We start from the raw sequence: 26,672 nt of genomic DNA on the forward strand, positions 1-26,672 counted from the left end.
CACTTTCGAAGGGCCCCTATAGGCTCCCTCCATCCATCAGCATCTGAATGCCCCCCCCCGCCCCCCGCAGTTCCCCCTGCTAGCATCTTCCACACCCACCGCACACAGAAGGAACTGGAACTCAGCCTCACTGTGTGGGCGTGTCCCCTGGGTCACCCTCTGCGGGGTCCTGACCATCAGTCCCTGCCAGGAGCTTAAGGGAGACCCCAGCAAAGGGAGGGGGTGCCAACCCATGCTTCAGTGCCTTGAGGGCAAGGTAGGGCAGAGCCCCGCAGGAGGGCTGGCACGGAAGCCCGCCCCTCCCGCTTCTCCCAATCGGGAGGCTTCAAGCAGGAGGTGGTTCAGAGGGCGACACAGTAGCGGGGGCCAGACCAGCTCTAACCACGAATGCTGAACTGCTCCCTCTCCGTGCCAGCTGCACGCCGCGGAGCTGTTCCTCCTCACCACCTGGGGTGGGCATTGCCGCCCCCACTTGCGGATGAGGAGACTGAGGCTGGAGAGCTGGTGATAACCTGGGGACCGTGAACTGGGGGACTTGCGTCTGGCCGGCGGAGAGCCTGGAGTCCCCCTAGTGGGGTGAGGGTTAGGGGTGGGGGGAGGACCAGAGGTGGCGGGAAGGACGGGACAGTGGGAGGAGGGAGGCAGGACCGGACAGTGGGAGAAGAGCCCTCCTGCTCTGTCCTTTTCTCCATAGTGAAAAATAAAAGAGCAAGTTCCTCCCATGGATGGTCAAGAGAAGCTCTGCCCTGGGGCAACCCATGCTCAGCACCCCTCTGCACATCAGGAGGCTGGGGCTCCATGACCCAGAGTCCCCTTCCGCTCTGTACTCCTCCCCAGGCATGCATTCCCCTGGGCCCCTCCCAGCCTGGAGAGGTGACTCCTCCCCAGAGGTCTGCCCAGCCTGGAGGAAGCTTGGCTCCTCTGGTGATGATGGAGCCGGGAGGTGACCGGTGACGGACAGCAGGTGGCTGGTTCTTAGCAAAGCCACTGCTCCCCACTCCTCCCGCCCACTGTGCCTCCCCAAGGTGGGTGCCCCGGCCCCGATGGCTGACTGCCACCCAGTGCAGATCGTCTGGCAGTGGGGCAGAGCCCCCAGGCCCACCCGTGCCCTCACCCTCAGGGACAGCCAGACTGGCTGAGGCCATCAGGGCACAGGCGTGACGCCCTGGCCCAAACTGCCACTGGACAGATCCCTTAAGCAGATCCCCTTTCCACTTGAACCTCCAGGGCCATCCCGTGCTCCCTGTAAACCTGAGGCTCCACCGCCAGTGGGACAGGGAGCCCTGCAGGGCAGACCCCACTTCACGGTCCCGTTGAGCCTCCTGCCCTGGTCAGTGCTGCGCCACCCCTGCCACAGCCTTCCTAACCTCTGTGCCTCACCGGTAAGACGAAGGGGGCCCAGTGCCCACTGCCCACCTTGCCAGCGGATGAACAAACTACAGAGTCTGCGTGATGGAACATTATTCCCCCACCGTCAGAAAGAAATGAGCTACTGATGCCACAACCCAGAGGAGAAACGCACCACGCGAAGGTGCAGACACAAAAGCTCAGACGTCTTCTCTCTCTATTGACACGACAGTCCAGGGGCGGCAGACCCGGGGGAGAGACACAGGCAGGGGGCGGCCAGGGCTGGGGGGCTGCAGGGTGACGGCTCAGGTGCGGGTTCCCTTCTGAGACCATGAAAATGTTCTAAAATGGACTGTGGTGATGGGTCCACGTATCTGTGCATTTTTTAACTGAAGTATAGTTGATCTCAGATGTGTTAATTTCTGCTGTACAATAAAGTGACTCAGTTATACACATCTATACACCTGTTTCGTATTTTTTTCCATTCTGGTTTATCACAGGATGTTGAGTATGGTTCCCTGTGCCATAGAGCAGGGCCTTGTTGTTTATTCACTCTGTACATAATAGCTTGCATCTGCTAACCCCAAACTCTCAATCCTTCCATCCTTTACCCCCCATCCCCTTGGCAACTCTAAATCTGTCCTCTATGTCTGTGAGTCTGTTTTGTGAATATATTCAAAGAACAGTGAACGGCGTACTTCAAACTGCATACTGCAAACACTGAACTGAACACAGCTGAGCTGGGTGGTAAGTAAATTGTAACTCAGTAAAGCTATTGAAAACAAAACAACAAGGGACCCTGTGGATCCTCACCTCTCCTGAGCCCAGGTTGTTCTGGGGATGGGAGGATTGACAGCCACCCCCTCCCAAGGGCCCATCTGGGGGTCCCAAGTGCACTCACACCCCCTTGCTCCAGGAGAGCTCTGCTCTGTGCCCCCCTGGTTTATGCCTCCCCACTGGACTTCAGACCCCACAAGGACAGACCTTGTCTCACGGGCATCAGTGTACCCCCACATGGACACAGAAAATGCAGCCGGTGTGAACTGAGCTGTGCTGTGAGCATAGAGAGCCGACTCCAAGGACTTAGTGCCAACGAAAAGAATAAAATAAATATCTCGTTCACAGTTTTGTATCGATGGCATGCTGAAATGAGCATAGTCTTGGATAAGTAAAATAAATTCTTGAATTATTTCCATTGTTTCTTTTCACCATTTTTAACGTGGTTACCAGAAAATGCAACATTATGTATGTGGTTTGCATTCCGTTTCTCCTGGACATTAGGCACAAGATCCTCAATCAGTAGCTGATGAGGGACTCACAGCTGGAATTATTGTTATTACTATTAATTATGAGGGACTTGTAGCTGAAATTATTGTTATTACTATTATTACTATTAATTATCAGCACACCCTTTAGGGGTGTAGCACTTTTCTCATTATGCTGTGGTTACTCAAGAGGGTTCCTCCCCTCAAAAAAGAGTGTTGCTGGACAAGAGAGTGAGCAGGCACAGGGATGAAGGGGTAGGTGGATGAATGGATGGAAGAGTGGAGGGACAATGGTGAAGGGAGGGATGGGTGGCTGGCTGGATGGATGGATAGAGGGAGGGAAGATGGAGGGAGGGATAGATGGATGGAGGGAAGGATGGATGCGTGGATGGATGGAGGGACGGATGGATGTGTGGATGGATGAACAGAGGAAGGGAGGAATGTGGGGAGGAGCAGAGGGGTGGATGGATGGATAGTTGGAGGGATGGAGGGATGGATGGAGGGGTGGGGGGCAGCAGGATGCCCCTCCCACCATCTAGATGCCCAGGAATGAGCATGGGATGTGAGCCTGCTCCCCCATCACAGGAGGCTGAGAGCCCTGTGGGTCCTGGGGGGAGTCCCAGCCTGCACTCATTGTTTTTCTTTTCTAGGCAGTAAGCATGGCCCTTCTAGAGGGTCTTCCCTGTCCCTCCACTGAAGGCTGCAGGGAGCCTTCCTCATCTTGGCCGCAGAAGCGTCCTGTGTCCTGAGCAAGGTGGCCCAAGCCAGGGGTCTCAGCTCTGTCCTCCCTGCTCCATCCCCAACAGGAAGGTGGCCCAGGCCAGTGGGGCAACAGCCCTTGCCTCCTAGTTCAGGAGAGGCGGGAGGCCGCCCCACGACAACGTGTTCAGATTTTAACTTGTCCACATTCTTTTCAGATCTGAGGCGGGTGCCAGGGAATTAGTCATTGAACCAAAAGGAGCCGGGCTGATAGGATCTACACGCCCAGCAGCCACAAAGCAGGGAGGGGGATGACTTCCAGCAGGCTGGCCCCTGTGCAGGAGACCTTAATGAGATGTGGGACCACCGAGTCCAGAGAGGGTCCTGCCCCCTCTGCAGGTCCTCTTCTTGCTCCAACCTAGGTTCAGGGGCTTCCTGTGGTCTGGGGTCTTGGGAAGCCCCCTCGCCTGCCCGGGAGCCCGAGGACAGTGGCCCTCCGGCTCACGGGGGCAGACGCTGTCCCTGGGGACTTTGGGGCTGCCCCTTCCTCCCTCGTGCTTCCCCAGGGACATCTTGCCCACACCCCGGAGCCGGCTGTTCCTGCAGCTTTTCCAAGCGGCTTTGAGCACAGCTGGGAACCTGCAGATTAGAAGCAAGGCACCTCCGCCCTGAAGGGCCCTTTCTTTCCTGCCCACAGGAAACTTTGCATTTCCTTCCTCCTGATGGGAGCCTTGCTGGGTACCCCTGCCCCCCAGACCCAGCTGCTAAACAGGAGCCTGGACCCAGTGGGGTGGTGGTGGTAGGGAGGGGAGGCTAGCGTGGTGCCTGAGGTGCAGGGTGGTGCACCCACCGGAGCCTGTGGAGGACGGGGCGTTCTCCAGAACCAGAGCTCCCCCCCACCCCCCGAGTCTCCGGAAGCTGAGACGAGACCCACTTGGCAGCAGCGAGGAACTTGGGCAAAACCAGGACTTTTTTGGTTTGTTTTGCTTTCAATAAGAACTCCCAAGAGAGTGGGCTGATCCGGACACGCCCGGCCCGCGGCGGCCCACAAGTGCCTACATGCACGTGCAAGGCTCTGGGCCCGACCCAAAGAGGGCTGTGAGCGGGAGTCAGAGCCGGCGGGTGGCCTCTACTCCTGCATCTGAAGAAGCGCCCAGCCTGCCTCTGAGGCCTCAATGCATTGGGCGGGTGGGGTGGGAGCACTGAGAGGAGGTCGGCCAAGCCAGCCCACTCCAACCCTCGATGCCTCTGGCTGAGCAGGACAATGCCCCAGGGGCCTCTCCCGCCAGGACCATGCAGCTCCTCCCAGACAGTCCCGTCCATCTGCTCCACAAATGTGTGTCCTCAGGCTCTCTGTCCACTTAGAGCAAGATGCTGAGCCGGGTGAGATGGGCCAGAGCTGCCCTCCGGGTGCCTGTGGTCTGCAAACCCACACGGGCAGGGCTTCTGGGTTTAGAGCGCCTAGGTTTATGTCCCAGCCCCTGAAGGGCAGCCGGGCTTGCTCCTGGGGTTAGTGTTTCTCCGACAGGAATCTAGGGTGGCCCCGTTTTTGCTCTGTGTGGGACCTCAGGGCCCCGGGGAGGGGAAGGTGTGTGTGTGCACGTGCTCACAACACATGGGGTTGGGGCAAGGGTCCCACTTCAGGCGAGTCAGCAGAGGGAGGAGGTTAGATGGGGAGGGAGGGGAGGGACCGAGGCAGCCCTGCCCCCTGGATGGACACCCCGCTTGGCCTCGAGAGTCTCAGGGAAAGGATGGGGTTCCCCGAAAAGCAGTGGGGAGAGGTCCAAAGGGGACTGCCCCTGGGTGGGATCCCATCCCAGCTCCTGCCCCACCCCCACCCCCACTCCCCTGTACCCAGGCCCCAGCCTCAGGGGCCTCCCTTCAGTCCCTGCTGATTGGCTGCGGGTTTTCCCCAGCACAGATTAGCCCCAGACTGGATGCTCAGAAGCTCTGGGTTGAACGAACCAGATCCTGAAACTCACAAGTAGACCCCCCAAATCACACATGTCCATTGTGCCTGAGTGTACCTTTGGAGCCAAAGGCAGCTTCAGCCCACAGCAGCCCTCCTGGGAGCCCCTGGTGGGAGTGGCCCCATGTGCCAAAAGTGTCTCTGCCTGCCCTGGGGCTGGGCTGCCTTGCAGGGAGAGCAGGGAGGCTTCCCCCACTGCGTCCTCCTCTTTCCCCCACCAATCGCCATCCTAACCAGCCTTCTCCAGAACCAAGGCTCCACTGGGTCCATCCTTCCACTGTGAGCTGTGTTCTATAGGTTTATAAGTATCCCATTTCACGTGTTTATCTATTTAGAATTTGTAAACCATCTCAAACGATTTTGGGGGTGTACCTGGAAAATAAACCGCCTTTTACAGCCTGTGTCCCCACCCCTCCTAATCTCGTGCCTCTCTGTGTCCAGGAGCATCTTCAGCAAGGCTCCAGGATGCTAAGATCAGACACCAACAGCACAGACCACACGGTCAGGAATCCAGCACAGATTTACAATCAGGGACGGCAAGCACTGATCTCTGGAGCAAAACATTTTTTTTAGTGAGCGTGGCAACAGAAAAACTTGTCAGGGAAATTTAAAACAACTCTGGAGGCTGAGCAGAGCGAACCGGGGAACACGGAGCTCAAACACTGATTCAGAGAGCATCTATCTCAGCTGCAGCGACACACCTGCACCTCTGGGCGGTGGCAGCAGCTCTGAGGGAGCCTGTTTCCAGCCTCCTCGTGACTCTACAGGGCCTTTGCCTTTGCTGCCTCCCACTCCCACTCACCCCCGATGCCAACTGCCTCCTCTGCCTGTGCCACCTCTCAAGCCTCACCTCTTCCCCGAAGCCCCCCAGGCTCTCTCCCCCTGCTTCTGTTTTCCAGGGCTTCCTCTGCTGCTCCTCTGGGTAGAGTAACTGATACAGTGACGAACACCTGTGTGTGTCTGCATCCGTGCCCACCTTTCACCAGCGGCTTCTGAGGGTCAAGCAGTTAAAAAGCTGAGAGAGTGCCCAGCACCCAGTGTGCACAGAAGCGTCTGCTCTTGTTCCTACCAGCTCTTTCTCCCTCACTTGCCCCAGGTGGGCACGAAGGCCACAGTCCTGAGAGCTACTGTATGGACAGCATCGTTTCCAGTTCCTCCTTGTCCAAGCCACAGGAAGGCCAGCTCACCCACCCTGCGTTCTCCCGCATTTCTGGCAGAAACAGAAGTTTCGTGCTTTTAAGGTTTCTCCTACTCATTTAAGGTCTGGTGAGGAGAAGACTGTCACTCAGGATGCCCTCCCAAGGCCCTGAGGGTCTGTCCCAGAAAAGATCAGAAGGGAGTCAGTAAGGGACAAAAAAGACAGGACAACTCAGAAAAAGCCAAGGAGCCTGTCAGGCGGGGAGCAGCAGGAACAGGGACCCAGGATGAGACACATCATTGCGGGATCCCACTGTCCAGGGAGCAGGGTGGGGAGAGAGAAACGTCCCCAGCGGTGTGGGAGCCTGACCTTAGCACAGGGCTCCTCCACCACGGTGGGCCGCCCATCAGATGCCCTTCTCCTGCTCTACTTCCTATTTCTAAATTAAAAGCCTGCTGAGTTTCCTGCACACCTGCAGCCACAGAAGCAGCTGGCCAGCACCCAATTCATGGCCCCCGAAGTGTGTGCCGTGACCCAAGTGCAGACCTTATCAGAGCCTTGAATACAGCCAGTATGTGGGGTATCTGGGAGGGAAAAGTGACAAGGAGCACTTGCTGACCTGGAGCTTCTGTCCCTGCAGGAGCCAAGCCTGCTCAAGGAGGGAGTGGGGGAGGGGGAGGACCTGCCACACCTTTGGCTCTTTAAAACGGCCCCCCTTCTGGCAGAGGGCAGAACAGTTTGACAAAGAGCCATCTCCCCCACAGGCCGGGTTGAAGTTCCACCACATGGGGCAGCGCCCAGGTCCTGCCTCCAGGGAGCACTGGGGGCCCCCGTCTGTCCCAGGGCTTCCAGACCCCACTGGCCCATCCCAGCCCTGCCTCTCCCAGGTGGCCTGGCTGCACGGCTCGGCCTCTGTTCTCAAGAGGCCACGAGCCCTGGTGACAGGGGCCAAGCAGCAGGCTATGTCCCAGGGCGCCCGTGTGGGCGCAGGTGTGCCCCCCAAGGGAGTGGGTTGGGGCAGAAATGCAGGATTCTAGAGAATCTAGAGAAGCTAGCAGCATCCTGGGAAGACGCTTTTCTGGGCTGCCCTTCGTCCCTGCTCCTTCAGGGAGAGGCAGCGGCATTTACGTTCCCAGCGGACTGAAAGGAAATAAAGGCTTTTTTCAACTGGGAGGTGGGGCTGTCCCTTCTCCTCTGGCTGTAAGCCTCCACACCTTTGTAGAACCCACTGCAAAGGTCTCACACCCTTGCCTCTCAGTTAGTTTTAGAAGCTGAAAGCGGGTCTCCCTGGATTCACGTCGGGCCAGGCGCAGGACTGCTCTGTGTAGAGAGAGCAAGCAGGCGACAGCTGGCCTGGGTGCCCTCCCCAACACCCCGCTAAGCTCTTCTTGCTTTTTGACCTGAGCTAGGTTCACAGGAATCATGTGCGGGACCCTCGAGAACCAGCGGGGAGGTCTGGCTGCCGAGTTGGCCCTATCCATGTTCCCCATCCTTTCTCCGAGACTCCTAACAACGGGCAGATAAGATGTTTCCCAAGAAGCCTAAACGCAGGTCCCAGCACAATCCACCGTGTCCTTCCCAGATGTGCAAGGCGGCGACCCACCAGCCCAAGGCTTCACAACTTCCTCATCTTCCTTCCCTCCCTCCCTCCTGATTTCCACCCTTCCCTCCCTCTCTCCCTCCCCTTCACTTCCCTCCATCACTTCCCGGTCTCCTTACCTCCCTCCCCTCGTTACTTCTCTCCCTCCCTCCCTCCCTCCCTCTCTCCTTTCTTCTCTTCCTCCCTCCCTCCCTCCCTCTCTCCTTTCTTCTCTTCCTCCCTCCCTCCCTCTAAACCTTGCTGGGTCCCAGCAGACTCACTCCTGCTGCCTCTGCCTTGCCTGTCTGCTGCACCCAAGTCCCCCAAAGCCTGCAGCGCCCGCCCTGCATCTAGCACTGCGCCAGGGGCTGCAGAGTCTTCACAGCCCCAAGGGAACAGGCTCTAGGCTGCCCTCGCCTGCACACCGCATTCCAGCTGTGCAAGGCTTCCCCACTGGCTGGCTGTCCCCCACCCCCCACCCCCACCCCCCCCACGCCCCCCGCCCCCACCCCCTCCCACCCCACCCCGCCTCCGCCCCAGAGAACACTTCAACCTTTCACCCCAGGGAAGCCCTGAGCCTTCCAGCTCACAGCAGGGGCTCTCTGTCCCCTCTTGCTTCTTCCTTACTCCCTCCAGGCCCTGCTCTAGGCCCACCTCCCCAGAAAGCCTTCTCCAGCAGCCTGGCCTGGCTGGTCCCTCCAGGCAAAGGGCCACAGCTGAGCCCAAAAGGCATGGCCCACAGACCCATCCTTTCCTTTCCAGGTAGGGCAACCTCTTGTCACGGGAGCCACATCATCCTACTGCACCTGTCTGTGTGGTCTGTTGGGGTAAATATAGTAAGTCCCCTACATATGTACAAGTTCCGTTCTGAGAGCTCATTTGTTAAGTTCAATTTGTTCATAAGTCCAGAAAAGTTAGCCTAAGTACCCAGCTAACACAACCAGCTATATACTGCTGCTGCTGCTGCTAAATCACTTCAGTCGTGTCCGACTCTGTGCGACCCCATAGTCGGCAGCCCACCAGGCTCCCCTATCCCTGGGATTCTCTAGGCAAGAATACTGGAGTGGGTTGCCATTTCTTTCTCCAATGCATGAAAGTGAAAAGTCAAAGTGAAATCGCTCAGTTGTGTCCGACTCTTCGCGACCCCATGGACTCCAGCCTACCAGGCTCCTCTGTCCATGGGATTTTCCAGGCAAGGGTACTGGAGTGGGGTGCCATTGCCTTCTCCAAGCTATATACTACTATACTGTAATATGTTTAAAATGCTTTTCACACAAATAATGCATAAAAAACAACCACAAAAATTAAAGAAAACATTTTAATCTCACAGTACCTTGGAAAATACAGTATAACAGCTGGCACACAGGGACTGGCATCGAGTTAACAGGCAAGAGTCATTGACTGGAGGAGGGAGAGGAGGTGGGAGATGGTAGAGCAGCAGGGTCGTCAACAATACAAGACAGAGGGCAAGCTGCAATGTCACTCACGCCCGACGTGGACGGCACGGATTCTGGTTCCTTGCTGCATTCAGTTCTATCTACCCTCCTGAAAAAATAGCCCAGGGATGACTGGAGAGCAGCCCTTTTTCTCCCATCTCAGATGACACGGCAGCACTGGATTGCACTCTGAACGGCTGCTGCAACCTTTGTGCACTGTTCTACATTCCAGTCTTGTGCCTCAGAAAGCAACAGTGTCTCCTCAAACAAAGAAAACCCCCGGGACTTCCCTGGTTGTCCAGCGGTTGAGAATTCCCCTGCCAGTACAGATCCGCCTGCCTGCCATCGCAGAGGACACAGGCTCGATCCCTGGTCCGGGAAATAAGACCCCATGTGTCCCGGGGCAAATAAGCCTAAGGGCCACCAACCGCTGAGCCTTTCTGGGGCCTTCGAGCCACAACAAGAGAAGCCACCGCAAGAAGCCCTCGCACGGCAACTAGAGAGTAGCCTCCGCTCGCCGCAACCAGAGAAAACCCACACGCAGCAACGAAGACCCATGGCAGCCAAAAATAAATAAAATAATTTAAAAATGCATTGAAAAAGAAAATCCGCTTGCCATTTCCTGCATTATGAGTCTTCTTAGCAGTACCAGCTACATCACTACTGCTTTTGCACTTGCTTCTGGACCTCCTGGGCTTGAAATGAAGCCACTGCACCACCATACTCGATACGGTAAAGACACGAACGCTCAACCACTTGGAGAGGATGCACACGCGTGACAGTGGACTCCAGACACGTGGATAACTTACGTGACTGCATCTTTGAAAGTTCGCAACTCAAAGGTTCGCAGTAGGGGACTTAACAGTAGCATTATCTGTGTCTTTCTCATGGGACCACAGCATGCATCCAGATCAGATGGGGGCTGGGTGCAAGGTGCTAGGCCCCCTGCCCTGTGGCCCCTCCCTATTTCCCTTGGGCTCAGATGTCACCTCCTACAGTGCGAACCCCAGCCTGTCATTCCCATCCCAGCTACAGTACCTCCTAACCCTGGTGACCTCCTTTATCTTGCTCCCCGCACTGGAGGAGGGTTAGAGTCACCCCAGGTTTGAGAATCTGGGGTCAGATCTCAGAGCCTCTGCGTGGGGAGGGTCAGCCAGGTGCCCCCTCCTCTGGCATGCTCCGTCTGCTCTGACCTCTATCCCCTGCTCCCCAGAGGAGGATACCAAGACTAGACTTTCAAAATCTAGAGCATGAAACTTCCAACTCCGCGATCTTCCCCGGCAGGCATGTCTGGGCTTGGGCACAACCTCGCCCAGAGGAAAGTGACTGACGGGCCGTCTGGGCTTCAGTTGGAGATAACCCGTCCCACTCAGAGCGGGACCTCCAGCCCGCTGCTATTTCCCACAGCGTCTCCCGGAGTCTGTGATTAAACGGATGGAAATGCCAACAAGATTCGACTTGTGCTTGGGGGGAAAGGCTCCCGCTCCTCCAGAAAATATGCACACACGCTCTCCTCTCTCGGGGCCTTGCCCAATCTTCGCCAGGGCCGTGTGGAACTTTCCACACCTCGCACCAGGGGAACGTGCCCCCAGAAGCTCCGGCTGCGCTGCCGCTGAGGGGAACGTTGTGTCTGCAGGACCCGCGGCCGGAGCCTCCGCCTGCAGATGGCGCTGCTGAGACAGTGAGGGCCCAGCCTAGACCGAAGCGCATCCGCAGGGTCCCGCTCGGGTCTGGGGTCTCGGGCTGCGCCCCTGCTGGGCTCTGAGGAGCTGCCCCGTGAACAGACAGGTGACCCACCGATGCAGAGTCTTCTTAACCACTGGAAAAGGGGCCCAGTCCACGTCCCACACCTCCCAGGGTGCCTGGAAGAAAGAGATCCTGGAGGAAAGTGGGGAGCTTGGTGATCCCTCATAGGCACAGCCCGCGGGGGTACGGTGGGGTGTTGGCTCTCCTTTCCCCCCAGCACCACTGAGGGGCGGTCAGCCCCCTTCCCCACTGCCTGCAGCCCCAGAGCCCGACCCATGTATCGTCCATTCATCCTTTTGTCTGTCTGTCCATCCTGAAGATGCTAAGCAGGAAGACACGGAGGGGCCGTCATCAGGGTGAACGCACTCCTCAGTGGAGAGACTGTGACAAGTGCAGTGAAGGGGCAGGGAGGCGGTGGTGGGAGGGGAGCCACCTGGGGCGCTGGGGAGGGACTGCCTGCACTTACCCAGGAAGTCCTGCAGGCCGACCCCAGCCCCGCCCTCCAGCTCTGAGGCCTGGTCCAGCTTCCCGGGGTGTGGGAGGCAGCTCAGCCCTTCAACCCTCATCTCCCAGCCACCCTCCCAGGCACTGGGAGACAGCAGTGGGTGGGCACCAAGACACGGCTGGCCCATAGGCTGCAACCTCTGGAGCTTAGCTCGGAGAGCAGAGAGCAGTAGAGGACGGAGAGAACCGGCAAGTGAGGCTTCACTACTGGCTGAAGACAAAGGAAGACAAAAACAAAAGCAGCCCAGTGGTGGCCCAGGATGCGGGGCTGGGGGGACCCGGGCCAGTGGGGTTCTGTAGGCAGGAAGTGGAAGATGCCACCGGCTACCCGGGTACTGGGTACCAGGACGTCTAGACTCAGACACTGGGGAGGGGAAGGGCCTTCAGGCCAGGGAGCTGCAGGGCCGAGGGCAGGACACTGGTCAGAGGAGCAGAGCTCTCCCTACGGGGGCCTGTGGGGCACTGAGACGGGGAGGGACGCTGCTCCATGATGTGCTGCGTGAAGCTGGCATAGTCAGGGTCAGGCTGGCTGGTTCCTGATGAGAGCGGGTGCAGCAGAAAGGGGCCCAGGAAGAGCCCAGGGTGGGTTTTCCACCAACTGAGATGGGACAGTCACTGTGGGGACGGTGGGGATGCCAAAAGCATGGGTGCTTTGGGGACAGACGTGGAATCAGGCAAAGGAGCAGGAGACAGGGCTGGTGAGCCCAGCTGATGGGATGTCCCCCAAATCAGGCTCTGACATCTTCCAGATGGTCAATCCTCCCCCTAGCCCCAAGGCATTGCAGCCTCGCAGCACGAGCTAAGAAGCCTAGCCCAGAGCCCGCCCCGCAGTTCAGCTCTGTCAGCTCCCAACCAGGGGAACACCTCCTGCCGGGTCCCCTGAGGCCCCTCCCTCTTCTGTCCTGGCCACCCCGCCCTCTCAGCAGCCTTCCCCACCCGCCTCCCTTCCCAAGCTGCCCCTTTTGTCTCGTGGCAGAGTCTCTCCCTCTGCTCAGCTCGTTTGGGGAGGTTCAGGGGAGTGGCTGGCTTGTCTCCAGCACGCAGCCCACCCTGATGCCCCGGGCTCCCCAGGGGCATCTCTGCCCACACCCTCCAGCACTCGGGACACCTGCCTCAGGTATCCAAGCAGCTCTTTCAGTCCATGGCTCAGACTCTGCACTGTCCTTCCGTCCGCAAGGTTCAAGAAGCCAGGACATTTTTCTCAGTGCCTCTCCTGCCCTCATTCCGAAGGTCATCTTCAACCCTCTCCTCAGCTGGCTGCCTCCCGCCACCTCCCCGTCTTCTCCTTGCTCCGTGTCTCAGGTCCCAGGCAGCGGGGTGGCACTGCTCAGCCCTCAGCCCCACCGGACAACCCCTCCCGCTTCCTCCCTAGGCTTCAGGAATTCTGCTCCTGTTTCTCCTCTTGTTCACCTGTGCAGTGGCCGAGGCGAGTCTCATACAACACAGCCAAAGCAGAACGCTTACTTTCACCCCAAATGTCACTTCTTCAGTTTCCCAGCTGCATAAATGCCGACTCCCTTCACCCAGTCGCTTAGGTCCAAACCTCCAGCCCATCAGCAGGCCCTGTCCAGGACCCCAGGGCTCTTAGTCCCCTCGCCTGCTCCCTCGGGTCCAAGCCTCCTGCATCGCTCTCCAGCCCAGTCTCCCGTGGTTCCCAGCCTCGCCCTGCCCTCCTGCGGTCTGCTCTCAGCACTGCAGATCAGGCTGTTTCTAGAACTCAGGAGGGATCCCGTCCTGCTCTGGTGTACCTGGTGTGCCTGGACAGGCAGTAGGCTCTGAGCAAATATCTCTTAACGCCTTGACTGGCCTTTCCCTCCTGAGCCCTCCTGTCCAAGGCTGCCCTTCCTGTAGGAGCTGTCCTGTCTGGGGGTGTAGGGCTTGGGGGCGTCCCTGCTCCCGGATACATGGGCGATCCAGGCGCTGTGCCCTCCCATGCTGCCCAGCACACAGCACACACCTACAGTGCCCATCCTGGGCCTGGCCCCCAGGACAGTGGCCCAGTCACTCATGAGCCGGCCATCCACAGCCTTGCAGGCCAGGTGGACCTGGGTCCGTCAATAGAGGAGGCACGGGGGAGCCAGCGGCGTCCAACATGCCCGTCTCATGCCGTGAGGGTCTAAATTGATACACAGTGAAACGGGGGCCTGGGAGGCAGCTGGGTGGGGCCCCTGGACACCCACCCAAAGGACTGTGGGACCGTCCGGATGGTAACGGAGCTCATCCCATCTGAGGCGGCCACCACGGTCCCTCGGCTCCTTCCTGCTCTGTGAGCCACTAGTCTCTGCAGGAGGAAAGGCCGCTCTGACCAGCACCAACCACACCTCGGCACCAGCTGAAGGACCCCAGTAAATGGGCCAATTGCAGGGGGCTGTCCAGCCCTGCTTGACCTGTGGGCGGTAGGAGGGAGCAGGGAGTCAGACATGTGCCCTCCTGGGTCACCCACTGGCACAGGGCTGCAGGTAGCTGCATCAGAACCAGAGCTCAGAAAGGCGGGTCCCCCAGAAGACCAAGTGGGGGCCCCGACAGCTCCATGCTTCCTTCCTGGCCCAGTGGGCTCCTGATAACCACAGGGGCGACCACATGACCTCCAGTTCAACCCCGAGTGTTCATACCACTTCCCCTCTGCATATAGTGAGCAGATCGGAGGTAACCTTCCCCAGGACAGAAGCGGAGGCACTTTTACAAATCAGAACCACCCAGCCCAGCTCCCTGGCCCCAGAAGGGGCTCCAGAGGCCCCCACCTGCCACCAGAGCTGCTCTGGGCACCTGTTGACCTAACGAACAAACAGATGGGCCACGGCTGCCCTCGGTCTGCAAGGAGGCCAGGCAATGACAGGGGTGGCGTTGCTGGTCCCCAGGGCAGGGCGGCAGCAGCAGGGATGATGCCAGGGGGTCCCTCACCACCACCTACAGCTCCTGCAGGGAGGCAGCGCTCCATGTCCCAGAACCGGGGTCTGTGCCCTCCATCACCGTGCCTCCGCCTTCTTAAAAGGCAATGAGCTGCAGCCTCAGCTGACTTACATGGTGATACCCACTTCATGCAAGAGGACAGGTTGTACCAGAGTCCTCTGTGTCCGAGGGGCTCCCCAACCAGCCAGGCAGGGACACTGGCTTCCAGGGCCCGGGACTCCAGGCTCTGCCTTAAGTTCTGTGTGTGACAACAGACCCTGGGCAGCAGGAGACAGCCCCTCCTGGCTCACTCACCATCTGCATGGACAGTCTGGGGTATGAGGCTGCTCCCCAGGAACCCACTGTCTGAGCCCAGTGACGGGGGCTGGTGGGTGAAGTGAGCAGAGATGGGACTCTAACTGTGGCCACATGGGGTTTTGCCCTTTCTCAGGGCCAGGTTTCAGATAAAAGGTTCCCACCAAAGGTGTGGAGACACCAGGGAGCTTCCAGATGTGGGAGCATGGTGTCAGCGCCCGGTCAGGCTATACAGAGAGGTCACACGCCCTTCAACCCTCCTGGGCCACACCCACGACATTACTCTTGCCGTGGTCTGCTGGGGACACCTACCTGCAGGCACAAACGCATATACCTGTCCCAACAGGGAATACACCCACTGTCACCCACAGGCCCAGACACACGCACATAAACACTTGCGCGCACACACATGACTGAGAACCTGCAGGTCTCTGTGGCTCTGCACACAGCGCTTGTCCTCCACTCACAGAGCCGGGGACACCCGGACTCTGTCCAGCTGTTCACCGCCCCCCTGCCCACTGCTGGGTCTCCCACAGGGCACACAGTACCCACGGGCCCCACTGCATCCACCTCCCCAGCAGGAGAAAGGCCTGAGAGAGCTGCTGCGCCCCACCTCCACCTGCTCAATTAGCAGGTGCCTGCTGGCCCCAGGGACCCGGCACGTCTGGAAATGAGCCCCAGTCCCCGGGGCCAGGTACAAGCTGCAGACCCGTCCTTCTCTCTGCCAGCCAACGGCCCTCGTGAAGGGCGATAGGATGGCCTCAAGGCCAGCTCGCGGCCAGCCCCTGACCTGCAAACTCAGCTGGCAGGAAACACCCCGTCACCGCGGCCAATAGAGCAGCGTCCCAGGTGAGGATGCTCTTGACCTGGGAGCGGGTGGTGGCAGCCTAACAGCCCGAGTCCCGGGAGCAAAGACGACCTCCAAGGTACACTGAGCTCCTGCAGGCGGAGGCAGAGCTGGGCAGGCGGCGCGGCAGACCCTGAGTTTGGACAGTCCAAAGCTGGGGAGCATGGCAAACCCCACATTTCTTGGCTGGGCCACTAGCTGACCAGACACCCACCCACCCTCCTCTTCCTGGCTACTGGTTCTGCCGCACTAGTGGGCACTTGTCCCCAGGGCGTCTCCAGGATGGGCCGGCACCTCCCTCCTGCCTCTGCTCCCCCTGGATGGCGGCACCCCATCTGGCAGCAAGTGCCCGACCAGGGGGATGAGGGCGGACAGGCAAGAGAATGCCCAATGACCCTTCCACCAGGCGAAAGCCCCACCAAGGCCCCCCGAGAAGGACAGACACAGGCATCCCAGTCGACCCAAAGGACCCAGGAGGTGCACCTACCGAGGCGAAGTGCTGCATGGGGTCACTGACAAACAGCATGGCGGGCGCACGGGGCTCTGCACACGCCGGGGAGCTGGCGTGCCGCGGGATGAGGCATGGGTGTGGGTGGCCCGGGGGGCTGGGGGCAGGGGTGCAGCCACCCGGCAGGGTGGACCAGGCGGAGAAGCTCGGCGGCTAGGGGACCAGAAGCGAGGGATGCTCTGGAGCATGTGGGCTGGCCAGGGGCACTTTGGCCCTCTCCATCTCCCCAGTGCTGTCAACTAGCTGCATCTAACAACAAAACGGGCGGCCCACCCCTTTATTCCTCATGACTATTCATCAAAGTCTAGGGCAGGCCTCAGCTTGCCCACTGCTGGGTCGGACCGCACCAAGGAGGCTGCGCAGGGAGGGGGCGGCACGCGGGGCCGCAGGCTGGCTCCACAATGGGGCTGCACTCGGCTCCTTCTGAGATGCTGCCCGCGGGAGGCCGTGGGGGCCACAGGCCTCCATTCCAGAGCACTGGGGGGCCAGTCCCAGCCCCTGAGACCTCAACAGGCAAAGCCAGGCCACCCCGAAGGGAAGAGATGGTGCCTTGGCCCCAGCGCCTGGGGCGCAGTGAGTCTTACTCTTGCTCAGGGAACACTGTGGTCCTCTGGGGCCGCCCCAAAGGGCTGAGCGGAGATGAGACGTACACGGGGTGACTGCGCTCCCCTAGGACCCCACAGGGAGCTTGGCAACAGAAAGAGCAGCAGGGTGTGGCCCAGTGCAGCCCAGCCGGCACCACGGACACTGCCCAGGCTGCCGCTGGCCATGCCCCTGCGGCTGCCGAGGCCCCGGGATCAGAGGGACGTGGTCCAGGAGGACCGCTGGAGCCCTGCCCACCACAGGGCTGGATGGCACTGCCCTTGGCACTGCCAGGGGCTCGGAGACAGGGACCTGCCTACCCGGGGGCTCTGCGGTGGTCACCACCTCTCCCTTCTGAAGGAACCATGTATTCTAATGTAACAGTCTTTGGCACAAAGCTGCCCCTGGCATAGGGGCCAGGATCCTCCCTGGAAGGTCAGATGAGCCCAAACCATGTGAAAGGAGATGTGAAGCTTCCAAGTCCCCCAAACCCAGCTGCTTCCCTCCGCAAGGAGAGCTTAAAACCCCCCTCCTGGCCTGTTCTAGCTACATGCTGGGGAACTGGGAGTGGCAGGGGCTACACAGAGGGAGGCTCGGCCCAAGGAGCCCGTCAGCATGTCCAGCCCCCCAGGTCCTCTGCAGGAGGGGAAGGGGGAGCCCAGGCAGAGGACGTGTAGCCAGTGGCACCCCTGAGGGGCTGGGCTGGGAGCCCCTGGCTCAGGCTCATGTGGGCCTTGGTGGCTTTAGCCAGAAACACGGCTCAGCACGCTTGGCCTGAACCCCAGGACTCTGGGTGGCTGGGGCTGTTACTCCCAACACACAGGCATCCATCACTCATAATGAGACAATCGAGGAAAATCGAGGTTTTGAGGTGTAGACTGGTGTTCAGGAAGTGGGGCTGCAGCGGGGCCCAGGCTGTAAGTTCCGGCCAGGATGCCTAAAGACACGAAGGCCAGGGACTGGGGGCAGTTATCAGTCAGTGAGGTTCCTGTGGGTGCACTCAGGCTTGCCCCCAAGAGGATCAGGGGCTTGGCAGGTGGCTGGATGGAGAGACACAGAGACAGGTAGTAGGGGGAAGGGGCTGGGGTCGAGCCCCCACCCCCCCGGGTATTGTGAGACACTGGGAAAATTTTGATCAAAAGTGGCGCTCTCCAGGTGGGCCTGACCTAATTAGGGAGCGGTTGTCCTGATGGCCTCAGGAGCCAAGGCTGGGAGGGACCGCGGAGGTGGGCAGAGGGGCGGCAGGTGATCTCTGGGAGCTGAGAACAGCAGCCCTGGGTCAACAGCCAACAAGAACTTAAACCTGAATTCTGCCAACAACCAGAGCCTGGAGGAGGTCCTAGCTCCAGACATGAAGGTGGTCCTGGCTGGTGCTTGGAGTGCAGCTGGTGGGGCCCTGAGCAGGGGGCCCAGTGGAGGGACACGCAGGACTCCCTACCCACAGAACCTGCGGGACAATAGACGTGTGTCGCTTTAAGCCCCTCTGTAGGTGGGGATTGGCTACATAGCACAGGTGACTAATACACCAGGGGAATGAGCAGGTGGCTGAAGACCTCGGGGAGAGGAAGGCCAGGGCCCTGAAGGACCTTGGGCCACTAGGACGGCTGAAGGGCGGCTTCAGTCTCACTCAGACCTTCAGGATACAAGGCAGGCCCTAGGAGGAGCTGGCCACCGTGTGTCCTGGACCAAAGGCTGCCCAGAGCAAGGCAGGGTCGAGTCTGAAGGTCTCCTCTCTTGAGCCCTGGTGGCAGCCCTGAAGGCAGAGGGGCCACACCCTACTCACACTGCGGGGACACATGGGGCCTGAGAACCAGCACTGTCCCCGTGGCCTGAGCCCAGGCAGGACTGGGAGTCCCAGGATGAATGAGAGTGTTTTCAGCTCTCAAAGTGCCGGGCTTCTCACCTGCCCCAAAGCATCACCCACTTCCTGTGCATGTATCCAAAGTCCTGGCCATCCGGGGATATGACCAGGGGGCCAGGGCCTCTGCCTCCAGGAACTCCTTCTAGCTCTGTCCTCAGCTGCCAGCTCTGGCCTCCCAGGTCACCCCCGGAACCCTCGGCACCTGCTCTTCTGAATTTAACTCACTGGGGGCTCTGCCCCACCAACCACTTCCGCACACTTACAGCAGAAGGATGGGGGGTATTTTCTTGCTTGGCGCACCTGTGCAGGAAAGGGTGAGTCACCAGAAGGGCGCAGCTCAGGGTCCCACTCCTCTCAGTCCCTCCGGACCACCCACAAGCAGGTGGCTCTGTCCCCCATGTTCTCCCACCCCAGGAGGTAGTGACCTGGCAGCTGGCTGTGCACTCAGAGGGTCTTCCTACTGAAATCTAAGGAAGGGCTGGTGGGGGCTCCCTGCCCCCAAGCTCCTGGCCCTTCCTCCAGACATTAGGCCTTCCCTCCGCCCACCCAACCCCTTCTGGGGGCCAGCTCAGTTCCCGCTCCTGACAGTTCCTGCTCCAGGGACTGTACACACCCCTCTTCTTCCCAGGCCCCCTCCCCAGGCCAGGAAGGCCTGTCCCAGGTGAGTGCTGGGGTCTCAAGCCCCCAAGAGTCTGCAGGTTTTAACCCTGGCATCTGTCCCTTGCATAGCTCGCTGGGCACCTGAGGAGGAGCGACAGGGCTCCGGGGTGGATCAGCCCCCAAATGTCATCCCCTTCATGGTCCACGACAGCTGTCACACGAGAAAGGCACCAGAAGAGGCAGGAAGGGCTGCCGGCAGGGGGCAAGCGTGGGCAGCCGGCCCACGAGGCTCCCAGATTCTGGGAGGATGGATGGGGGAGATGGGGGAGGGGTGGTCAGGGCCAGCCTCAGCATCAGCTGAGCTCCCCTTCCGTGCATCTTCACAGCTGGTCAGAGCCCTGCCCCTGTTTTGTCCTGAGGGACATCGAGAATCAGAAGGCCAGGACCATCCAAAGCCCAGGCCCACACCCAGCACAGGGTGCATACGGCCGCTGCCTGCTCTGGGCCCTACGGGCATGCACCACGGGGGGCTTCATCCTGTCCATGCTCCTCTCAGACTGGGGGTGGGCCTCCAGGACCAGGGGAGACCCTAACAAACTTCCCCTTGTCACAGCACCTGCCCAGGGCCCAGGGGCCATCTCGCTGCTCATGCCCTCTGTGCCACCCTCCTCTCAAGCCCATAGGAGGCCAGGTGCTCCCCTGTCTCCTTTTGTAGGAGGTGGAGCCCTATGTCATGGGTGAGTCACCCAGGTTCTGCAAGGACTAGAATTGGAGGCCACTGCCCAGGGCAAGAGCCCCACCAAAGGGCCCCCAAGGTAGGCCTGGGGCACCAGTCCTTCCTAGGCACCACAGGCTCTGGGGCTGGGGGCAGCTGCTCCCAGGCCCTCCCTGGCTCCACTGTTCCAGGTTCCAGACAGAATGGCTTTCTCAAACTCAGGCTTCATCCCTGGTGTCGCCATCACATCTAACATCTGCCATACCTTCTTACAGGCTGGGCACCAGCAGTCATCCTCAAAACCCTGATGGTTTAGATCTACATTGACTCATTTTATAGACAAGTAAACTGAGACCCAAAGGGTCAAACAACTCCAAGCAAAGAAGATGTGGGGGTGGGATGGGACCTCCGAGACCCCACACCTCTGCACATCTCGGCCCCCTGGTGCCTGGACCCTTCCTGCAGCAACCTCAGGGTGTCCACCAGGAATCTGTGCTCTGGGGCTCCTCCAAGGCTAGGGGCCCACTGCTTCCACTGGGGCCCTTCCCCTTTAACTGCCTGACTCAGCTTCCTTAGCTGCCCAGTGTGGCAGGAGGGTGGTCAGAGGCCCCACAAGGCTGGGGGAGCCTCTTCTGGGACCCCAGGCAGCCTGTCACCCCATCTCCACAAGTGAGGGCACCAAGGCTCAGAGACGTGGGGGAGTCGATCCTGGGACAGACTGGCTCCCCAGGTGAGGCCCTGCCCACTCTGCTTGTCAACACCGACCACTGACGCAGTGGGTGGGGCACCCGTGGGTCCCTGTGGCCCGTCTCCTGATAGAGCCGGGGTGCTGCTCAGGAACCTCTAGTCCAGCAGGAAGGAGTCAGCCTGTTCACCAGGGCAGCCAAGAGGGCTGGAGAGCCAGGGCCCCCAACCACAGTAGGTACCACCCCTGGGACCCAGGGCCCCCAATGCCAGGACTGCCTAAGTCTCATCTTTTGATGGACGAGCCCCACAACCCAGAGAAGGGGGTGGCCCCAGAGCCTGGGGATGGGGTGCTGGCGCCCACTGTCACAGAGGTCAGAGGCCAGAGGGAGCGCTTGGGGGCCCGCGTGTGTGTGTGTGTGTGTGTGTGTGTGTGTGTGTGTGTGCATGCACATGTGCATGTGCTCAAGTGCACAAGCCTTTACACGCAGCCTGAGTCACAGCTGCAGGGGGGCAGAGATGAAAGCTTTGGACTGTGCAGCCCCTGCTCTCTTGTGACCTGAGGCCTGGCCCGGGGAGCACCTGACCTGTCACCAGCCTGGAGCTGGGGGCTAACCTCACTGCCCTAGCCCCAGGCTTTCCCTGATGAGGGTGTGGACCTGCTGGTGGGTGGGGATGAAGCCACGGGGGTGGAGGAGGAACTCAGGACACCGCCAATCCGGGCATCAGCAGGTCTCCACCCTCAGCAGCACTCTGTCCTAGGGGCTGCGTTCTGGCCAGAGGGATCAGTTTCCAGGCTGGACTTAAACAGCGCCCAGTTCAGCTCTGCAGGGCTCCCTGCTGGCACCCTGGGCTCCGTGGGCCCCTCCGGGCCCCCAGAAACCTCGGGCATCGGCTCTTCCACAATGCAGCCTGGCAGTGTCCAGCTGCACCTCTGAGCCCCATTTTTGCCTCTGAGTGACCAGCCAGCCCAGACCTGCGGGCATCAGATGTCCTCCCTGGAGAGAAGTGTCCCACCCCCACAGGACCCTAGAACTGACCTCCCCTGATGCTGGGTCATCAGGGTCTCCCAGGCCCGCTGACCCTCAAGGGCATGAGCTGGGCAGCTAGGAGGAGGGGCTCATGGAATTCTGGAGATAGACCTCTTAGGAGACTGTGTTCAGGGGTCCTCCCACCCTGGAGCCCAGTGGCAGCTCCTGTTGCTCCACAGGGTGTGTAGAGGGTGGGTGTCTGCTTTTTGATTGTGATGTAAGCCCTAACACAGCTTTGGGTGGCTGAGGCACCCACTTCAAAGACATGAATCTCCAACAACAAACACCTTGCCAGCTACACAACTGGGTCAAGAGCCCGGCCACCCCACCCCTGACAGCCCCCTCTCAGAAAGCCCTGGGTGACCAGACAATGGATCTTGGAGTGACCCCACATCTCCCTGCCGTGCTTTAATTCCACTGTTGGGTTTTAAATTCACCAGCAAAGGGACTTCCCTGGTGGTGCAGTGGTTAAGAATCTGGCGTGCAACAGGCAACATAGGTTCAATCCCTGGTCAGGGAACTAGAATTCCACATGCCGTGGGGCAACTAAGCCCGTCAGCCCCAACTACTGAGCCTGCGCACCACAACTACTGAGCCTTCAGGCCACAGCTACTGAGCCTGAGCACCACAACTACTGAGCCTTCAGGCCACAGCTACTGAGCCCACGGGCCACAACTACTGAGCCCACGCGCCACAGCTACTGAGCCCATGGGCCACAGCTACTGAGCCTTCAGGCCACAGCTACTGAGCCCATGCGCCACAGCTACTGAGCCCACGCGCCACAGCTACTGAGCCTTCAGGCCACAGCTACTGAGCCCAAGTGCCACGACTACTGAGCCCGTGAGCCACAACTACTGGGCCCACAGGCCACAGCTACTGAGTCCACGCACCACATCTGGGGAGTCCATGCACCTTCACAGAGATCCTGTGTGCCACAATTAAGACCTGATGCAGCCAAATAAAATAAAAGATCGTTCCAATAAAATAATAATAAATTCACCAGTAAAGAGCGGAGGCCCAATCCCTAGGCACCCCATCCTGGGCCCCAGTACAGGCAAAGCCACCAGTCTTCTCTTTTTCTGCTCCCCTCTACCCACTGCAAGGCAGGTAGTAGGGTTCAGGTGAGCACCCCAGGCATTATAACCCAGAGCTTCACTACTGACAGGCTGAGACCCACCCATTTATGGAGGATGCAAACGTCCAGGAGGGGCGGACCTGGAAGTGAGAGGTCAAGACCCTTGGCCCCTGGGGAGGTGTTGGCCGACTGGGAAGGGTCTGAACAGACAAGGTGACACTACCTGGCCCAGCAGAGGCCTACCCTTTCCCAGCATCTGCCTTGGTTTCCTCACCTGTAAAATGGGAATACAACAGCTGTGTCTGCCCCAACAGTCTCCTGGGTAGAGACAGGAGGCTGGGCTGGGCAGGCAGATTCCTCCAGTCCAGCCTGAGGGGTTCCTCAGAGGCAAGGATGTCACAGGGGTCTCGCTGCCCTTGAACCCCCAACCCGGCCTGGCTGCCACTGTCCGAGCAGGTACTTTCCTGTCCCACTCGGGCCGGTGGGCCCTGGGCCAGCTCAGCATCAGAGACGGACGACAACAAAGAACACAGGGACCCTTCCTCCTCCCCTGCCCTTTCACCCTGGCTCATTCCCCTGACTGGAGCCCCCACCCCCACTATTCTCAAAGGGGTGTGTGCTGGGATAAGAGCTCCAGCTCCTTGGAGGGGTCTCTGGGGAGGGGGCAGGCTCTGCCTCCAGAGTTCCTGGCCCCACCTCTCTCATGCACCCTGGCCCTTGGCCTGCTGCCGGTGCCCCAAGGCTCTCATGCTGCTCTGTGTGAGGCTGGCGGCCATCCATGGAGCCCCAGTGAGCAGAGCTGAGCACAGAGGCTGAGCAGCTGGGCTTCGTCCCCAGGGGACAGATAGCAGGAGAGAGCAGAGCTGAGCCCTGCCCAGATAAGACACAGAAGACAACAGAGTCCTCTTTCTCGAGGTCAAGGAGATGTTCCCAACTACATACGCTCAGAAAGGCTCCCTGGAGATCAGAAAGGGAAGGGGTGTCACCCCACAGTGAGTGATGTCAACCGCCCCCCACAGACCTCTTCACTAGAATCCAACTTGGCTAAGAGATGTGCACACACACATGGGAGGAAGTGAAAGTGAAAGTCTCTCAGTCCTGTCTGATTCTTTGCGACCCCATGGACTGTAACCCGCCAGGCCCCTCTGCCTGTGGGATTCTCCAGGCAAGAACACTGGAGCAGGTTGCCATTCCCTCCTCCAGGGGATCTTCCTGACCCAGGGATCGAACCTGGGTCTCCCACATTATGGGCAGATTTCTGACCTTCTGAGCCCCCAGACACGTGGGGGACCCTGTGATAACCCAATCATGGACTCAGGACCAGGTAAAGCCTGATGACTGGCCACAGGAAACCCGCAAGAAATGCCCCATAAAAGTGGTTCAAACCCCCATGAGGGTGCAACACTGTCCCTTGGAGTCCACCCATGTGTCTATTCACATGTACCCTTTTCCTCCCAGTAGCACTTTTCTGCTTTCACTGCTTTCCTCTTTGTGGGAATTCATTTCCACACAGCTGGCGGGCCAGGCCTCCTCACTGGTCCCTGGCCCCTGGCAGCCTAGCGGTTAGGGTTCAGCACTCTCACTCCCGCAGCCCGACCTCAGTCTCTGGCCAGCAGCCAGAGCCCTGCTTCAGTCCGCTGCGGTCCGAGGCCACCTGAGATCAGAGCCAGGTGCTTCCCTCATGCTCTTAGCAAAGGTCCTGAGACAAGTGCCCACCTGAGGGAGCCCTGGGCAGTGAGCCCACAGACAGAGCTCAGCAGCCCCAGGTCTAGCAGACACTATGCCGAGGAGGTGACTGTGTGTGTGTGTGTGGGGTGGTTCTGGGGCATTGCTGGGCTTCCCCAGGGCTGGGGGTCCTTACACACCCTTCTTGTGTCCTGCCTGCCCCCCACCTCCTGGAACCCCAATGCCTGGCAGGAGTATGGCCAGCTACTACAGCCCTGCCTCCTGCCAAGAGGGCCACCCAGCGCAGCAGGGCCTGAGACGTAGCAAGACAGGCAGGTGTCGGGGCCTTGGGTGCTCCTGCAACCCCCCTCCCACCTCCCTCCTCTGGAAACAGCAGCTCCATCCCCTTCGGGGGCCTCTTCTCCATAAGTTAGTGCCTGTGGTGGGGGAGCCCACAATACTCCACTCCATCCTGACCCTGCTTCAGGGCACCCAGGTCATCAATGACACAGGGATGGCTCAGGAATAGACACACGACATATTCAGAGATGGGCGCTCTGGATTCTGGGCAAAGAGGGTCCTTCCCCACAGGGAGGGTGCTGCTGCTGGAGCCTCTACCATAAGAGGAGACGCTGCCTAAGAACAAATCTACCATTGGGGAGGCAAGGCAAGAGAATGAGAGGCAGCTGTTTGAGCACCTGGACCCAGCCATGCCTGAATTCATTTGTACACCTAGGTTCAGCCATGCCTGAAGGTCTCTCTACACCTGGATCCAGCCTTGCCTGAATTCATTCATACACCTAGATCTAGCCATACCCGAAGGTCTCACTACACCTGGATCCAGCCAGGCTTGAAAAGCTTTGTACCCCTGAACTGACAGTTACATGAACTGATCCAGTTTCTACTTTGTGACCTGAAATGTGCTAAAAAGCACACAGAGGAAACTGCACCTGTGAGCCTGCCCCCTGGTTCTGCAGGCTCCCGAGACAGTTCAGATTGACAGGCCTCACCCTGAGTCCCCCTCAGAGGGAAGCCCACTCACCATGACAGGCGCGGTCATGCCCGGCAGGTGGAAGACATCCATGCCAGCCTCTGCACCACCTGCCACTTCCTCATTCCCCTGGCCCGGCTGGGGAAGATCGAAGTAGGTGCTGTCCGGCTCCCTAGACACAGGGAGACAGAGCAGGCAGCAGATTGGTGAGCCCAGACCGCCCAGGCCCAGAGCGTGAGGACAGCCCGCACCTCCCCTTGCCCCTCTGCTCCTTCCCCTAACCAGCTCTCAGAACCCCCGGCTTCCTTGCCCTACCAGCCTCTCCAGGGCTAGTGTGAGTGCCAGGGAGGTGGCCACCCACAGGCTTTGTCCCCTGGACCTCTCCCTGTCCCGAGCCCTCTGGAGGGCTGGTCAGAGGAAGAAGCCCAGACTGTGGAGCCTGCGACGCCAGGAGGAAGCCCAGGACAGCAGCTCCTGCCCAGCCCTCTCCCCGCTGCCCAGGGCCCGACACTCACAGAGAACTCCATAGGTGCTGGAACGTGGCCCCCTCATCGGCGGCGGCGGGCTGGGTGGATTGGGACATCTTCCAGCACAGGCAGAGGGCAGCTCACTCTGCAAGAGGAAAGAACAAGAGGGTGGGTTGGGAGGGAGCCTCCGAGCCCTTTGGCCAGCGTCCTCAAGCACAAGTGGCAGGAGGGGCCAATGACGACCACTCAGGGACACCCTTGGGTCCTGGCCGGGTGCAGTCCCCCACCTGCCGCTCCTTTCATCCTGCCCTTTCTGGGGGTGGAAATCGAGACCCAGGGGTGAGGGCAGCCTGGCCTCGGACCTTCTCAGAGCCATCCGCTGTGAAGCGAGGGTGACAACAGCACCCCCCCATGGGGCTGCTCAGGGCCCTTGGGACCACTAATTTCAGGTCTCTGCTAGGTGATCATACTAAGTGAAGTGAGTCAGAAAGAGAAAGACAAATACCACAGGGTATAAGTCATAAACTTATCCACAAAACAGACTCATGGGGGACTTCCTTGGTGGTTAAGACTCCGAGCTCCCAGTGTGGGAGGCCTGGTTCAGTCCCCGGTTGGGTAACAAAAGTCCCACAGGCCACAACTAGGTCCACACACTGTAACTACTTAGCCCGCATGATGAAAAACTAAAGAAGCCCCACGGTGCAACAAAGACCCAGCTCAGCCAAATAAAAAATAATAATAAAGAATGAAAGAGGAGAA

General features: G+C 59.6%; 1 protein-coding gene across 1 annotated transcript in view; it reads right to left on the reverse strand.

Annotated features, from left to right (window-relative positions):
* The window catches only part of TP73 (tumor protein p73), a 48,045-nt gene extending 22,015 nt beyond the window's left edge, over window positions 1–26,030 (reverse strand). Inside the window, exons 1-2 of the mRNA XM_013970305.2 lie at window positions 25,962–26,030; window positions 25,498–25,618 (exon numbers count right to left, since the gene is read on the reverse strand). Coding sequence (XP_013825759.2) covers window positions 25,498–25,618; window positions 25,962–26,029 — 189 coding nt within the window. The 5' untranslated portion in view covers window position 26,030. The remainder of the gene's footprint in view (window positions 1–25,497; window positions 25,619–25,961) is intronic.

Source organism: Capra hircus, chromosome 16 (assembly GCF_001704415.2).
Source record: "Capra hircus breed San Clemente chromosome 16, ASM170441v1, whole genome shotgun sequence".
NCBI classification, from domain to species: Eukaryota; Metazoa; Chordata; class Mammalia; order Artiodactyla; family Bovidae; genus Capra; species Capra hircus.